The 16321-nt window shown below is 38.6% G+C and overlaps 1 protein-coding gene across 2 annotated transcripts in view; it reads right to left on the reverse strand.

The window, feature by feature from the left end:
• prex2 (phosphatidylinositol-3,4,5-trisphosphate-dependent Rac exchange factor 2) overlaps positions 1-14960 on the reverse strand; it is a 50547-nt gene extending 35587 nt beyond the window's left edge. The window contains exons 1-6 of one of the 2 annotated variants that reach the window (XM_061758548.1): positions 14576-14684; positions 5746-5917; positions 5603-5674; positions 3770-3892; positions 3238-3342; positions 1968-2069 (exon numbers count right to left, since the gene is read on the reverse strand). In XM_061758548.1, coding sequence (XP_061614532.1) covers positions 1968-2069; positions 3238-3342; positions 3770-3892; positions 5603-5635 — 363 coding nt within the window. In that variant the 5' untranslated portion in view covers positions 5636-5674; positions 5746-5917; positions 14576-14684. Of the gene's footprint in view, positions 1-1967; positions 2070-3237; positions 3343-3769; positions 3893-5602; positions 5675-5745; positions 5918-14575 lie in introns of both variants that reach the window. The other variant, XM_061758547.1, reaches the window with a different exon arrangement.
• Positions 14961-16321: the final 1361 nt, after the last annotated feature.

Below are 16321 nucleotides of genomic sequence, written 5' to 3' on the forward strand. Positions count from 1 at the left end.
ATTATTTTTTTGTATTATCATTTTCAGTAAATTGCATTTAACACATTTAATTGCACTTTATTTCTAGATGATTAAATGCTAATATGTATTTGTATATGTAATTGACTATTTTTTATTATTTTACATTTATTTGAATGTCTTTAAATTTATTTTAATTGTGTTTAAATAAAAATGTGCTATTGAATTAATTTTATCCATCCATCCAACCATTTTCTGAGCCGCTTCTCCTCACTCGGGTCGCGGGCATGCTGGAGCCTATCCCAGCTATCATCGGGCAGGAGGCGGGGTACACCCTCAACTGGTTGCCAGCCAATCGAATTTTTTAATAAATTCTTACATTATACTTAAAACATTCACATTTTATTATAATTTTATTTGATTATTTGGAGTTTTTTTTTATACAATTCAGTTTAATTATAATACATTGCAATGCATCTTAAATGCATTTTATTGTATTTTAAAGTATTGTTTTTTTTTGTATTTTACTTGAATTGTATTTAATATGAATGCATTGTTAATTTTGGTAAATATTTTAATTTCATAACATTTTATTTGATATTTTGGTATTCATTCAAATTTGGAGGTTGTGAAGAGAAATAGTCCTTTTTGACTATGACCTTTTCCTTGCGAGAGGATGTGACAAACATTCATTCTTTCTTTTTCCGTGATGTAAGTTTTAGCATGTAAGCAACTACGGTATAGAACTTTTACAAACGAGAAGGCTTGGCAGCTGTGACATTTCAATACGTCCTAGTGTCAAATGACCTTATTATTCTTGCACGTGTGCGCGTGCGTATCCCGGTGGCTGTTTGGACAAAGTCTGGCCAAGTTCGCAAACGAAAACAGGATGAAGGAGACCGCTCGCATGACCTGAGCCTTTGAACGCGGTTTTGCTTTCGCTTGCGTAGGCAGAAAGTTGAGGAGTGACGAGCGGGAACACGTATGAACCAAAAGCGCGGCAGCTGGACGGGCCTGGGGCCTCACTCACAGTCATTTTATTCTTTATCCTCTGAATCCCACTTGAATTCTAGGCAGGACAATTTGATTGGCTGCTGCATCCAGGTCGGAATGTTCACTGTGAAGTATGAATGGGCCTTTATACTGCCCCCAGGTGGCCAAAGGACACACACCAAAATGAGCAGCACAATGTGCATTGAAATCAATGAGAAAGTGTGACAAAAACTGTTACATTATTTTTTTAATTCGATTTAATTACGTCATTATTGTAGGTTTTTTATAAAGTATACTATTATAGAATGCTATTTTTAACATTAAAAAACTTTGGGGAGGCCGGAATGGATTCATGTCACTTCTATTCATTTCGATGGGGAAAGATGATTTGAGATGGTGGTATTTATTATTTTTTGTAATTGTATTTCTTTTATTGAATCCTCCTGTGACTGAATTTTATTTAAATACTTACACTGTAATTTGTTTTAATACATTTTGTATAATACATGAAAACATTTTTCAAAGATTTGTTTTTATTTCATTTGATGAATATAATGTATTACTTTAAGGTTTTAAATTTGATGTAATACTTTTATTTATTTTAGTTGTTACTGAATTTTACTTTGTTCTCTCAGTATTTTATTATATTCAATGTAACTGTATTTTGTTTTTTATTGCATAATATTTTTATTGAATTTTAATTACAAATTTAAATCATAGTTTGCATGTATTGAATTTAGTTACTAAATTTCAGGTAACCTATCATATTTTGTCTTAATGTTTAATTTTATGTTTTATTCTTTTATTTTGTGTTTATTTTAGTTGTGTTTATTCAATTAAATGTATTGATTAATTCAATTATTGTTTTGTGAATTTTAAGAAATACATTTAAACAGATTTTATTTTTTGTAAATAACATTTTTGGGTGAATGTTATTTTATAAGTGTAATTGTATTTCTTTTTGTTGAATTTTATTTGACATTTTTATCAATTTCCAAGAACGCTGGTATACTCACTCGGAGCAGCAGCGGGTACTTGCAGATCCTCTGAATGGGGGCCACTAGGTACCCCTCCAGTGGGACTTCAGTGTTTTTACGGCCTCCCAGCAACATGCAGTTCTACAGGAGACACACAGCAAGTTATCTGAGAGGGAGTTCAACTTTTTAGTTTTTTTCCCCCCCTCTCTTTCTTCCGGCTCCGTGATGCTCCCCTTGTGGAAGTCTCTCGGTGCGCAGCAGGAAGTTGGAACTCCACCCACGCGCATCAGCTGTCTGGCTCACTCAAACGTACGCAACGCACGCACACACACAAAGTCGCAGGGGCCTGGTGATGTTTTAATGCGAAAGTCCAACTTTGGGCCAAAGTTGAGAGTTTCTATTCAACTTCTTCATGAGATGACACAATGGCCAAAAAACATGTTTTTCCTTGAACCAGTTCCCCAATAACACCATCAAGATTCCATTTGCAACAAACCACATCAAGTCGTATCTCAACTGAAAGGACATGGTGAGAGCTTTCTGTATCTGCAATTATTTTGCCAATGTGCCCTCATATGATGACACAATGACCAAAAAACATGTTTTTCTTTGAACAAGTTCCCCAATAACACCATCAAAGATCCATTTGCAACAAACCACATCAAGTCGTATCTCAAATGAAAGGACTTGGAGAGAGCTTCCCTTTTTATGCCATTATTTTGTTAATGTCCCCTTATATGATGACACAATGACCAAAAACATGCTTTTGCTTGAACAAGTTTCTCAACAACACCGTCGAAAAATATTTTCAACAAAACATATCGAGATACATCTAAAAATTAATGACTTGATGAGGGTTTTCCACATATGTATTTGTTAAAAGAAAATAACTCATGTGAAGGCACAATGACCAAAAAACATGTTTTTACTTAAAATGGATGCCCAATAACATCAAAACTAAATTTTTTCCCCTCTACAAATCACATTGAGTCATACCTCAAATTAAAAGGACTTGATGAGGGATTTCCAGATCTGTAAATATTGTGTCAATATTCCCTCATGTGATGATGCACTCACCCCCCCCCCCCCCCAAAAAAAAAAAAATGTCAGTTGTCAAAGTAGAAAATCATTTATCAACAAACCACATCAGTAGTACCTCAAATCAAAGGCCTTGACGAATGCTTTCCAGATATGTAACTATTAAGTCAATATGCCCTCACATGATGACAGAATGACCAAAAAACATGTTGTTGTTGTTTTTTGTACTTGTTGCTTTTTTTTTTTTTTTTTTTTTTTTTTATACTCTCACCAGCAAGCATGTGCGGACGCTGCGGATCTTGTTGAGCTCCAGCAGCAGCCGCTGAGCCTTCTCGTGATTCCCGCAGTACTCGTCGTAAATCTGGAAGCGCCGTCTCTGTGAAGTCGAACACAAAACACACACACACAAAAAAAAAGACACGAGGCGAGGGAAAGCAGTGTTGTTATTTCACTGGTTCTCAAACACAGAGTAGCACCTTAAAAAAAATAAAATACCTCTCCGAGTACCACCATAATGACCAACATTAAAATGCAGTAATAGGCCTCAATGTGGCATGGGTTTTATTTCTAAAAAAAGTGTACTTATAATTGTAAGCCTACGTTAATACTGAGCTTAATTATAGGGAAAGTCTAAGGTGTTGTTAAATATGGATTCAATTCATATGTATTGCACATAAATAAATAAAAAATGTCCGTGTCGGTGCATTCGTCGGGCGTTTTGAGCAGTAGAATATTTCGAGTGTTTATTTCTATCGTGCAAGGCCGGCGGTTACCACGATCCAACAACGCAAGTTGCTACTCACAAAGTGCAAGAAGCAGCGCCCGACTTCGTGGTGAGCGTGCGGGTCGGGCTGCAGCAGCTCCTCCACCATGGAGAGGAAGTCTTTGTGCACCGCCAGGATGTCCACGATGTTGCAGAACAACACCTGACAGAGTCCAGAAAGAAAGCGTCTGGAATCAATATGTTGGCAGGAGGGGGGACGCGTCTGGTACGAGCGAAACAGACGCACGCGGCGTCTTTTGTAATGCCGGCTTTGATCTTTTAATTTCAAACATCAGCATGGCGAGATGAGAGGAGCCTTTCACGCGACATTAAGAGCAAATGCTGACTCTTGATGGGAGAAATTCAATTCAAATGTTTTTTTTTTTTGTTTTTTTTGTTTTCGCAATGGGTGAGCAAAGTATGGCCCACTTGGTTCTTTAGTTCGGCCCACCGAGCACTTACATTATCAAGAGCATGAATTGCATTAGTTTTGCCATTTTCACCTAGAAGTGGTTCATTAAAATGTATGTATTCATTTAGCTCATTAAATGATTAGTTTATTGTGTTATTGTAAACAATACAATAAAAAAATAAAAATAAAAAAAAAAAGAGTAAAATAAACATTCTACACATTATGTATATTTAAAAATCAATGCATTAATTGATTAAATAGTTGGTTAATTAACTACAATTAAACAAAAACCTGTCAAATTTAAATGTCGGGATAAATTTAACATTTTTAAATGACTTACTAATTAAGCAATTATAATGAAGTTATAAAACAAATTAAAACTGTAAAATAAAACATTTATATACATTTAACATAATAATCGGCTAATTAATTATAATTAGATTTTCTTATTCAATTATAATTAATTATAAATAAAAATTTCAAAAATTATTTTTTTCTGAAGGTGGTTGATTAAAATGTATTGATTTTTTTACTTCTCAATAATTGTTTTTTGCCTGTTTCTCTTTTTTACTCTTTTTTTACTTTCCCCTTTATTTTTCTCCTTTTCTCCTAAAAATGGAAAATAAAAAAATAAAACAGTTAATTGATTGATTGTAAATAAAACATACTATTAAAATTATAATTAATATAATACTATTAAATAACTAGTAGATGTATTGTCATTAAATTATTAAAATACAAGTACTCAAACCTTTTAAAAAATTACATTAACTAAAAAACATTTAATTATCAAATTATAATGAGTACATTTTTTTAAATAATATATTTTCTTGAATTTGGTTAATTAAAATGTATTTATTAATTTGCTGTTATTTAGCCCATTATTTCCCCCTCTTTTTTGTCTTTCCCCATTTCCTTTTTTTCCCGCCTGAAAAAAAGATGACAAACTTTAAAATAGGTAAATGGCTAATTTATTGTAAACAAAATACAAACATTTTAATAACTGGTACATTTCTTGTAATTAAATTGGACACAGTACAAATCTTATTAATATAGAAAAGTGACATTTGACAATTTGAAAAATAAATGTGTCAAATAATTGCCCTGAATTCAATGATCAAACTGTAATTTTAAATAAATAATGCAATAACAATTATTTTATTTCAAAAACAATTTTATATATTATCATCCACTTTAACTTCTTTTTCCCCCCTTAACTACGACTGACCTGACTAAAATAATAATCCAGCTATAGCGCAAAGTCCCCCGGGATCCCCCAGCCGGCGTCCTAAATCCTCTCGGGGGGGGGGGGGGGGGGGGGGGGGACAACGCCGTGTTCCCAAACAAACCATAAAATGGCGGGATATGTCGGAAAAGCTCGATGATGTGCTGTAAATATCCGCTGGATGCTTATTTATCTCCGTGAGTAGCCTTTAGAAATATCATAAACAGTCTCCTCACCTTCACCGTTTCTTCCGTGATGTTTTTGTCCATTTTGGTGGCGGCGTACTGGTCCAGTCGGTGCAGGAACACCTGGAGGAGGACACAGAGACAGTTACCTTTTTTCCCCCCCCCAATATGCCTCCCCCTTGAGCTCCAGTTACGTTTGCAGTTCTCGCCCTCGCGCCGCCGCAACACTCGGACCCGGTACGCTCCGCTTGTGCGATCGCAAACGCCGCAATTGCAGCGGTGCGATTTCAAAGGCGGCGCTCGTGCGGCTGCAGAGTGTGCGAGACGAGTCCGGTTCCCGGCCTGCTTAACGGCACCGAGAATACACTGTTGGAGAAAGTCATAACAGAGGAATTCTGTTCTGTTAAGATTTTTTAATCGTTGTGATTGAATGTTTAGAATGAAAAGTTGATGGGTGCTGTGGTCGTTGTAGTGGCTGTGTCGGTGTGGTGGGTGTTATGGTGTCATGGCGGCGGCGGTCGTTGTTGTGGCTGTTCCAGTGCCGGTTGTTGTCATGGCAGTGATGTTTGTGGTAGTTCTGGTGGGTGTTGTGGTTGTTTTGGCCATGTTGCTTGTTGTTTTTGTGGTGGCTGTGGTGTGGTGAGGTAGTTGTTGTTGTTGCGGTGACAGTGGTTGTTTTGGTGGCTGTGATGGTAGGAGATGTTTTGGTCTGTGTTGTTGTTTTTGTGGCGGTCGTGGCAATTGCGTTGGTGGCAGTTGGGAGTGATTTTTTTTCCAGTTGGACTAATTTGAAGACACCCGACACATTATGGAGACGGGATGGTAAGATGTCGACATACTTGTGTGTGTGTGTGTAATGTCGAGGAGGGGCCCCGGCGCTCACTCTTAAAAATCACTCGCCAGGAAATCAAGGCGAGTTGCCAGTTGATTTCAGGGAAAGACTTTTGAGGAAAACTGTTACAGTGAGTGTTGGAATTTGGGGTTTGGGGGGGGAGGAGGCTGCTTCAATAATTGGGCTCTTTGTTGCGGCCCAACTGGCTGATTAGCATTCTGCAGCCGGCCTCGCCGCGCAACTCCCGGACACTCGGCGGCATTAGCATGCGATTAGCAAGTCTAATATGTACAAACACGGAGCGCACGGACCTCGACAGGGCTTTCCAGTGTCGGGCCCGAGCGGAAGCGCCGCTCATTTGCATCCAAAGGCCCGCTTCCTGCTAGCGACCGACGTACACCGTTAAACATTTGCCGGAGAAATACTCTCACGGCTAAAGGTAAGAAATCATATTAAAGTCACCAACATTTTCAGTATTATTACAATACCACGAAAAGAAATACGTCAAGGATTTGCTAATGGGAGCGGCGCGAGTCAAAATATAGCCAAAGCTATAACGCATATCTAAAAATATATAAACATTTCCTACATATTAGCGGGGTAAAAAAAATGTTTAAATGCCACACTAATATTAGAAAACTAGATATTGCATGGAAAAAATTTTTTTAGAAAATCAGATATCACAAATATTAGAAGAAAATAGATGAAAATAACTTTTGAAATACAAAAATATTTCAGTCAAAATACAATACAAATGAGAAAAATATGACAAGATGCAAACTTTAGAAAACACTAAAACAAAAAACAAAAATATAAAAAAAATAAAAAATATTAGACAAAACACAAATACCTTTGGAAAACAGAAATATTTAGAAAAACTAAATAAAAATAGAAAAGGGAAAAGGTACATCCATTTTAGAAAAAAAAATGACAAAATAAAAATATTAGGTAAAAATGCATTAAAGAAGAAAAAAATTAAAACAGACAAAAATATGACATGAAAAGTACATAAATATGAAACTCATACAAATTAGATTAAAACAAAATATGACAAGACACACGTTACAACATACCAATACAATCTTTTGTAATTAAAAAATATGTAAAATACAAAATATGACAAAAACACAAATATAGTTTGAAAAATACAGAAAATGTTAAGATACAAAAATGTTACATGAAAAATACACCAGTTTTAAATAATAATAATAATAACAGTAGGACAAACTAATACAACCATCAGACAAAAATACAAAATAAAATTAAAATATTAGACAAAAATATGAAAAGTACAAACAGTGGAAGAAAATATAAATGAATATCGGGGGGGGGGGAGAATACAAAATGTAAAAATAAATAGTCAATTTGCAGAAAAAAAACTACGAAAATATATTCTTCACATTTTAAACAGTACTACTAACCATGTGAAATGTTATTGCGGTTTACTGCTTCATCCTTGCTATATAAATCCTCTGTATTATTATTATTATTATTAACTATGGTTATTGGTGCAGAGTGTATGTTATTCCTGGAATAGAGTCAGAGGGAGGGAGGGAAAAACAAGCTCCTTTTGAAGAAAACCAGCAAAGCTTCCCTGGTAATTTAGTTAAAAGTGAAGACCTGGAAGACGTCCAAGACGGGAAGCTGACTCATTGGATTTATGGACCCGGGCCGACTGCGACTCTCTGCCCATTTTCAGGACGGCCCATAAATATACACTTCATTTGCCTAATTGTGTTGCGCTTTTACTGGGTCAGCCAAATGCCTTTTTATTTACTATCGACGAAGCAAAGCGGCGATTGTTTGCATCCGGCGCTCCTTCGTGACGCCGCTATTTAACGAAGCGCAACTCCGGAGGGTAACGGTTTTTCTTTTAACCCCGACAACGGATCCAGCCTGTCTGGCCACGGGCCAGGCCTGAATCCCAAGCAGACCTGTGTGCATTTGTGACGCTCTTCCGGCCTCGTTGGCCACCCGTGTCACGTCCGACGCCGACCGATAAGACTTTCAAATGAGCCTGGACACAGAGGAGCAACTGTTGTGTTATTTTGTATTCCAAGTTGTTTGATTTCTAGCGTAAGCTGCACAAAAGGTACTCAGCATGCACATAGCAAGCTAAGCAATGTACGATTAATTCATGCCACGTTCCTAAACAAACAAAAAAACACTGCAACTCATATTTCCCTATTAAAATGAATGGAAATGCCATTATTCTATTCCAGCCTTCTGGTGCGCCTGCCTCAGCCCCCAGGGGGCAGTATAATACAGGCATACAGACAGACGAAGAAGAGTTTCACACCTAAGTGACACAGTACACTCTAGTAATATTACTCAGGGCGTTTTCGCCTGTGAGTATTGTCATACAGTATTGTGTACAAATTTCCATTCCTTAAAGGGTTATAACACTGCGAAACTGATGCTATTTGTTAGTCTATGTATGGGGTTTCCTATTATTTGTTAGCATTGAGCTAGCGTACTTTAAGGCAAAGTAGTGTGGTTGTTTTACATACACAACCTGTAATTGTCTTTGTTTTACGGTAAGTTTGACAAACTTAAACTGGGAGTAACAATAAATAGCTTTAAGCCTCTTTTTGGACGAATTGTTCACTCTGCCAAACTACTTCTTGTTGTTAAGTGAGTTGATTTGAGTACGATCCCACCATTTAGTGCTAGTATCTCACACTTTTGCTCACAAGTTAAATTTTATATTTTATTTGTATTAAATTAAAATCAGCCATAACGCTACGTTGTGGTTAGCTTGTTACTGGATAAAAGCTACGCGATTGTTATGAAAGCTTGAAAAATGGCCAGGCTCATGTTTGTCTGCTGCAAGGTAAGCAATGTACTCGTATTCCCTGTACAATAATGCTGTGTTGTTGTTCGCTCGTTGACCAAAATGCTAACGTTACGCTGCTGAGGTGAGGCCAGGTTACTTAGCCAGCCAAGCTAACGAGGCTAGCCCACTGCATCGCCCGGAGAAAGAGGAACGCTAACGTGAGGCTTGGTTACGATGCATACAAGGACATGTGATCCCTTTGATGCATTACACTCAAAACGGGCTCCACGTAAATCACTTGCGTACACGCTGAATTTCCTGCAATAAACGTGTCGTGAGTTAGGGCCAATCGAAACATTTATGATGTTGTCGTGTTTTACTAGGTCCAATGCGAGTTCACTGGCACTAGTCTGCTGGATCAAGTGTCGCCCAGACAGGAATGAATGGGCCTCTCTCTTCTTGTCTGCTGCCTCTTTTATGCATCAGTCACTCGTTTTGTTGTTGGATCAAAATATTAGGTACACTTACACAATCTAACGAGCGCTAAAGCAATAATGCTCCAAAAAGATGTTCCAAAAAGTTACCTAAAATACAAAAATTTGCCAAAAAATATACAACTATTGGGGGGGAATGCGCATGAATATTAGTGGGGGAAATGTATACAAATATTGAGTGGTGAAAAGCTTCTTTGTGGGAAAAGTGATCATTAAAACAGCAGTAAGTGATCATCCTTTTAACCTGGGTACAAAGATTTTCACCCTAAAGAAGACACAGACTATGACTTCTCACGTCACAGGTAGTGTAGCGGTTCACACGGCCGACTGACCGGATGCAGGTGGCAAGCGCTCGGCTGGCTCACGATCAATGCCAACCAGTCAATATGCGAGAAAAAAAAAAAAAGGAGACACACACACTGTAATTGTGTTTAAAAAAAATAATAATTACAAAAATACACTGACTAGACAGTTTGCGGTTGAGAGGCTTGACTGGTGTCTTTTTCCTCAAGCAAGATCAGCAGACAGACACTGCGTAGCAAATCTTAATGCAATCATGAAATAATACGATTAGTGGAAGTTCCCTAACATGTCTGGCTTTAATTTCATTCAAACATAACGGGCCATTTCCTCCACGCCGCCGGTGTACGCTCGCCTAAGTCATTTACACAGATGACATTTCTGGGTTTTATTGCGTTTTGGGGGATTTTTTTTTCATCAAAACAGTTCCTCTACGGTTGTCACATGGTAAACGTTGACTTGTCCAACATTAGCTCCCTGCCTTCTGGTTTTAAAGCAGGAAGCGTGCAGCACAATGTAAAGATGGGGAGGTGCCGGGTAGGAAGGAAGGAAGGAAGGAATGAAGCAAGGAAGGAAATCCTGCTTGACAAATGCTCTTCGTCTCAGAGACAAAAGTGAAAAAAAAAAAATGGAAGGGAAGCGCTGGACGTTCCTACTTTCTTGAGCCAAGCAGCTGAAACTGCTGCATGAACTGTTTCCAGGACAGTAATGAAATCGCACAAACATTTGACACATTTGATGGCGTAGGTGGAAGAGCTTCATGATTTAGTAACGTCCATCTGTCTAGTCCTCCAATTCCGATTGGTGCTCATTTGGCAAATTTTCTAGTCACTACAATGACTGCTTTAAACCACAACAAAAAGCAAAAAAAACTTTTTGTTCAATTTCAGGGATGAGTCCTTAAAACTTTTTGGTGCGTCATGTCATGACAGATCTGTTCACCAAATGTTGTATTGATTGGTGGAACTGGTGTCAGGGTTTTTTTTGTTTTTTTTCCTCAAAAACGTTCCAGGGGCCCTTGCACCAACTTTTTCATGAATAATCCTAAAAATTGATCCTTTAACTCTGGAGCTACAGCGATCAAATATTTTTTTAGAATCTGGTAGTCTACCGATTGTCCCATCGATTCATCAGGTAAAAAGTGATTTTGCATTAACACAAAATCTGATGTGGATGCAGGGCTTGACATTAACTGTTTGGCTAACCAGCCACTGTGGCTACTGGTTTCCCAGAGTTACTAGCCACTCAGCATTTTCAATTTTGTTGTTGGCTAACATGGGTTAGGTGCTGACAGAATCCATTCATCAACGGGGCGATGGGGAGGCGTCTGATGGAAAGTCTTCCCAATCAAAATACATTTGTCAATGGTTGGATGCATCGTTTATTATTTATCCGTATGAAATCTACCTACCAACAGGAGACTGCGCAAGCGACATGAGGCCTTTTGGAACAAAACACTTCTCATTTAATTACACATCAGGCATGCGTATATAAACAGCATTAAACGGAGCACAACACATTGGAATAAATGTATGCCAACTGTGCTATGTAGTCCAGCCAAGAAAGACAGCAGCTAAGGGAGCACTTAACGCAACACGTAAATCTCCTTGCAATGGTGATTATTTTTCTGTCAGACATGACAATGGCAAAAGGCTGTGACAACACAATGTTGACATTATCTTTTTTCTGACTCATTCCACCCAAGATAAACACCAGCACCCACTGTCTCCTGTTATAATTAATCATTACGTAACATCCAGGCTTATTTGGGACATCTCCCATAACCTTTTTCAGTAACGGCAGGATTTTCCGACAGCTATTTTTGCGCACAAAAATGACAAATTGCGATTCTTCCGTCCTCCGTGTGAATTTCGAAGTGGGCAAAGTCTTTATTTACACGACAGTGAGCTACTAAGTGGCATAATTACCCTACAAACTAGAAGCGTTCAGTACAACAAGTTCCTTAAAAGGTTCCACTCGAGCGAAGAGAAATAAAATACAGCAAATAAGGTAATGGTAATGCCCTCGCATGTGGGCAAGGAGTGCCGCAGTCGCCGATGCACCAAAAAAAAAATACAAAAATAAAACATAAAATTTGAACACCCACAAGGAGCTGCTGTAGGCCACAACTCACAGCCAGATGCTTGCACACAGACTAACTGACTCCAGCTCCCGGAGGAAGACCTAAAAACTAAGTATTCATGAAAATCAATAGGGAAATGCCTCTAAAAAAACAAACTGGCGTGGAGTGGGCTTACTTTTAAAGGCTTTTCATGCCCCTGTTCCATCGAGCTTGTACACAAGAGCGTGTGTCCTTAGCCAGTGTCCAACCGTGTCTCCCAGGAGGGACGAGGGAGCTTGCTCAAGGGGGTGAAAGGCAAACGTGCAGGGCGGGTCACAGAGAGTGGACGCCGGCCAGCATGCTCTGTGGAACTGGTTTTGTAAAGCACACTTCCTGCAGGAGGAATTCCTCCGAGGTTCGGAAATGCTGGGGAACAATGAGGAGTTAAAACACACACCCCCCCCCCCCCACCCACCAAAAAAATAATAATAAAATTACAATACACCTTGCACATGCTGTACAGTGGTACAAGTTGAATCTGTTCTCATACAGTAACTCAATTTACTTAGACATGAAATCAATTTTATTCATGAACTGGAGTACCATTCATCTTTTCCAGGCCCAAAAATCACAACCATTGTTTTTTGTTACTTTAAAAAAAAAAAAATAGTACTGTAATGTATAAAACTATGGTAAAAGATGAGAATGTAAAAAAAAAAAAAAAAAAAAAAAAAAAACAATACCAAATTTTCAGTGTTTATTTACATATACATACATTTTCTAAATTAACCAGTCATTTAATCAGTTATTGGAGTTTGGCCTCAAAAAAATTAATATTAGTCGGGCCCTACTGTTGAGTGCAATTTTTCTTCATGAAAAAATATATTGTTGACTTTGGGGGCTTTTCAATTTCCATTCATTTCAACAGGTAACTATGATTTGAGATGAGAGTGTTTTGAGATACAAGCATGGTGGCGGAACAAATGAATTTCAACTAGTATCCCAAGGTACCACTGTAGTGGAAAAACACACACGCTGATTAGCACTAATCGTCTGCGGACACTTACAAATCTATTGTGTGGCCTCTGCTGGGAAAATATCCCGATTCACCTTTCACACTCATTTCCAGCAAGGGTGGCATCCTACAGGCCGCCCGGGTTAAGCGAACCGCCCCCCCCCCCCCCTTTTTTTTTTTTTTTTTTTTTTTTTTAATATAACTGACTTATCTCAGATTGTCTGATCGCCGCCGCCGTCAGACTCATACATTTCCGGCAAGAACAGACTCGCCTTGTAACGCAGCAGCCAATCCCCTAAATGAATTCCCGTAGAGATAAAAGACAGGGGGGGAGGACAGAGGACACTTGCACACATTTGCAGACAGACACACACACACACACACACACACACACACACACACACACACTCTGATGCCTCTTCTAAGAAAGGCCAGATTGTGATCCATCCCATCCCCACTAGTCCCCGAATATGAGCTCCATTAGAAACATGTGGGCCAAAGATAGCAATGTAAAGCGAGTAAGACTCGCGCTTTTATTGAGACAGGCAGACTAATCGAGCCCAGAGTGTAAATGGAAAAAAAAATAATAATAATGAAGTATCGAATGGGCAAAATAACTGAGATTTGCCTAAAAACCTGGATTTTCTTGCACTTATTGACCGGACCCGAGTCGATATCCTCATAAAGTTGCCTTTGAGAAAATTTGCTATCATACGTATATACAAAAACAAAATGCACCTCTTCTATGACAGGGATTCGCAAATGGTGGTACACACACACCCCTGAGTGTGCGAAGGACTTATCTGGATGTTGCGGTAGGGGGGTTGTTGGGGGGCACCTCTGGGGGTGCTTGAGCTGAAAAGTCAAATAGGAGTTTGGTATATTAAATACATTTCCAATATCCATGGAGATGACAGCACAAAAATGGCCTGTCTCAAACTTTTTTAAGCCACACGCACCCCCCTTTAGCATGCTGATGAGCGTTGATACTTTGCGAGGGGGGGGGGGGGGGGGTTTGCACAATTTAAATGTGTGTGTAAAAATATGGAATTATCATACCACACTGCCATTACACGCTTAATCACAGGCACCCCCAGGGGTGCGCACGTCACGTTTGGGAATCTAAAGCACAAGAGTGTAAAAGCATTTTAAAAAGACGACACAAATCAAGAAATCCACTAAAAGAACCTTTCCCAAACTTGTTTACACCATGCGCACCCCCAAAGTGTGATTTTTTTATATTTTTTTCCCCCACATATGGGGATGCTTAAAGTGGTGCGCGTGGCTCATTTTTAGTGCATTTCCTGACTTTTTTGTCTTGATGAACTAGTGCATATATGTTTATAGTTCTTATTTTGTTGCTATTTAACACATTTCAAGATACACTGATGCTGACTTTATGAATGAAGCACCTGCAATGTGCACTACTAATAAATAGAATGGAATGAGAGCTCCTCACTTCTGCACCCCCCACCCCCCCCACCCCTCCAACATGAGCACTAATACGTGAAAACAGTTTTGGACATTTTTACACTCAAAACTCACCGACAGGAACTCCAGTGTGCCCACATAATCCCGTTCTGTTTTTAAGAGCTCGTTGAGGACGCACACCCGCAAACGGAGCTGCTTGTCCAAATCCTTGCCGCTCTCAAATCTGTGCTCGCTCCTGCTCTCCTCGGTCATAGTGTCAAGAGATCAAATAAAAAGGCCAAACAGGAGGGGGGGGGGGGGAATTACACTTTCTCAGGCATAGTTTAAGCAAGACTAGAGCTGTTTCAATGCAGCCTTTGCAACAACTTCCTGTGCTTAAAAAAAAAAAAGTAAAACAAGGGATGAAACGCTGGAGAAGGCAAAGGCGAAAGGTGGAAGAAGGATGCAAGCCGGTTTAAAGTGAGCCCATGTGACTTCCACACAGCTTTTTTAGGACGAGTCTGCCTCGCTTGGAGCTCGCTAAGTGGCGGTCGAGTCGTAATCGATAAACAAGCTAAAGTCCGGTATAGTTTTTCAAAATAAACTTCCAGATTTCAAGAGCACCAACGACCAAATCGTGTAGTCAGTACGTATACATTCTGAACATATGACACCTATTGTCAAAATAAATATGTATATAATGGTGTATATTACCCGGTGTTATAGTTGACGTGTTGTTTCTGAACTCGTTCTGTGATTGTCCAATCGCTTTACTTCCGGTTGAGGAAACGTTTAACTAAGCAATTTTCTTTACACTTTTCACAGACGGCACGAGTGAAACGGACACTATAACTATTTAATCTGTAACCACTATATTAACTATCATATTAAATGTTTGCTATGAGGAAAGGGGTAAACTTGGTCATACGTTACCCTCTACTGGCCACATTTGTTACTGCAAGTCGCTCGTCATGTCTGTGATGTATATTTGGTACCACTAGAGGGGGCCATTTATTTGAACTACAATACAATATGTCTTGAATGCCTGTCATACACGCAATATATACAATAAAACCAAAAATGTCGACAAATTAAAAAAATTAAACTGATTAGACGAAATAATACACCATTTTAGACGTAAAAAATGCTTGAAAAAAGTGTTTGAAAAATACAGAAATATTCAACACAATACACTAAAGTTACATAAAATAAAATACAAATATTAGATGAAAATTAGAAGACTATGTCGTGAAAAATACAACAATACTTGGCCCAAAAGAAACACAAATAGGAAAAAAAATTAATGAAAAAAACGTTGGGTTGCCTCTCATGTCGCAATTTTGTTTACATTCTTGCATATCTTAAAATTGAAAAAAAAGTAACCACTGTTCCAAACAAACAACAACAAAACTACTGTTGGAATATTCCGAGCGTTAAAAAAAAACTTAAGCTGGCTCATGAAGTGTGAGTGGAAAAACCAAACATTCCCATGCTCGCGAAGCAGTGAGTGCAGGGAGAAGGAGGGGATGTTGTGTTTGGGCTACGTTGCACACTATACAGTAATTGGGTGTAAAACAGGTGGCGCTCTTGTTGACACAGCAGGCAAGCATGTGAAAAATGTGCTGCCGCCGCAAAAAAAAAAAAAAAAAAAAAAAATCACAAAAGGAACCGCCCGTCGGTTGACTCTAGATATTTAATCAGCGTGTTGGGAGTCGAACGGCGGCACGGAACATCGCAGACGAATGAGAAACGCACGTTAGACGGCAAACTCTAAACTCTACGAACTTTTCATATTACATCACAACAAACACAATTTTTCAGAATAGCACATTACACGCTATTTTTATTGATGTTGTGGCAGTAAGAGGAAATTATTCAAAA

This window comes from Phyllopteryx taeniolatus, chromosome 20 (genome assembly GCF_024500385.1).
Source record: "Phyllopteryx taeniolatus isolate TA_2022b chromosome 20, UOR_Ptae_1.2, whole genome shotgun sequence".
In the NCBI taxonomy this organism is placed as follows: domain Eukaryota; kingdom Metazoa; phylum Chordata; class Actinopteri; order Syngnathiformes; family Syngnathidae; genus Phyllopteryx; species Phyllopteryx taeniolatus.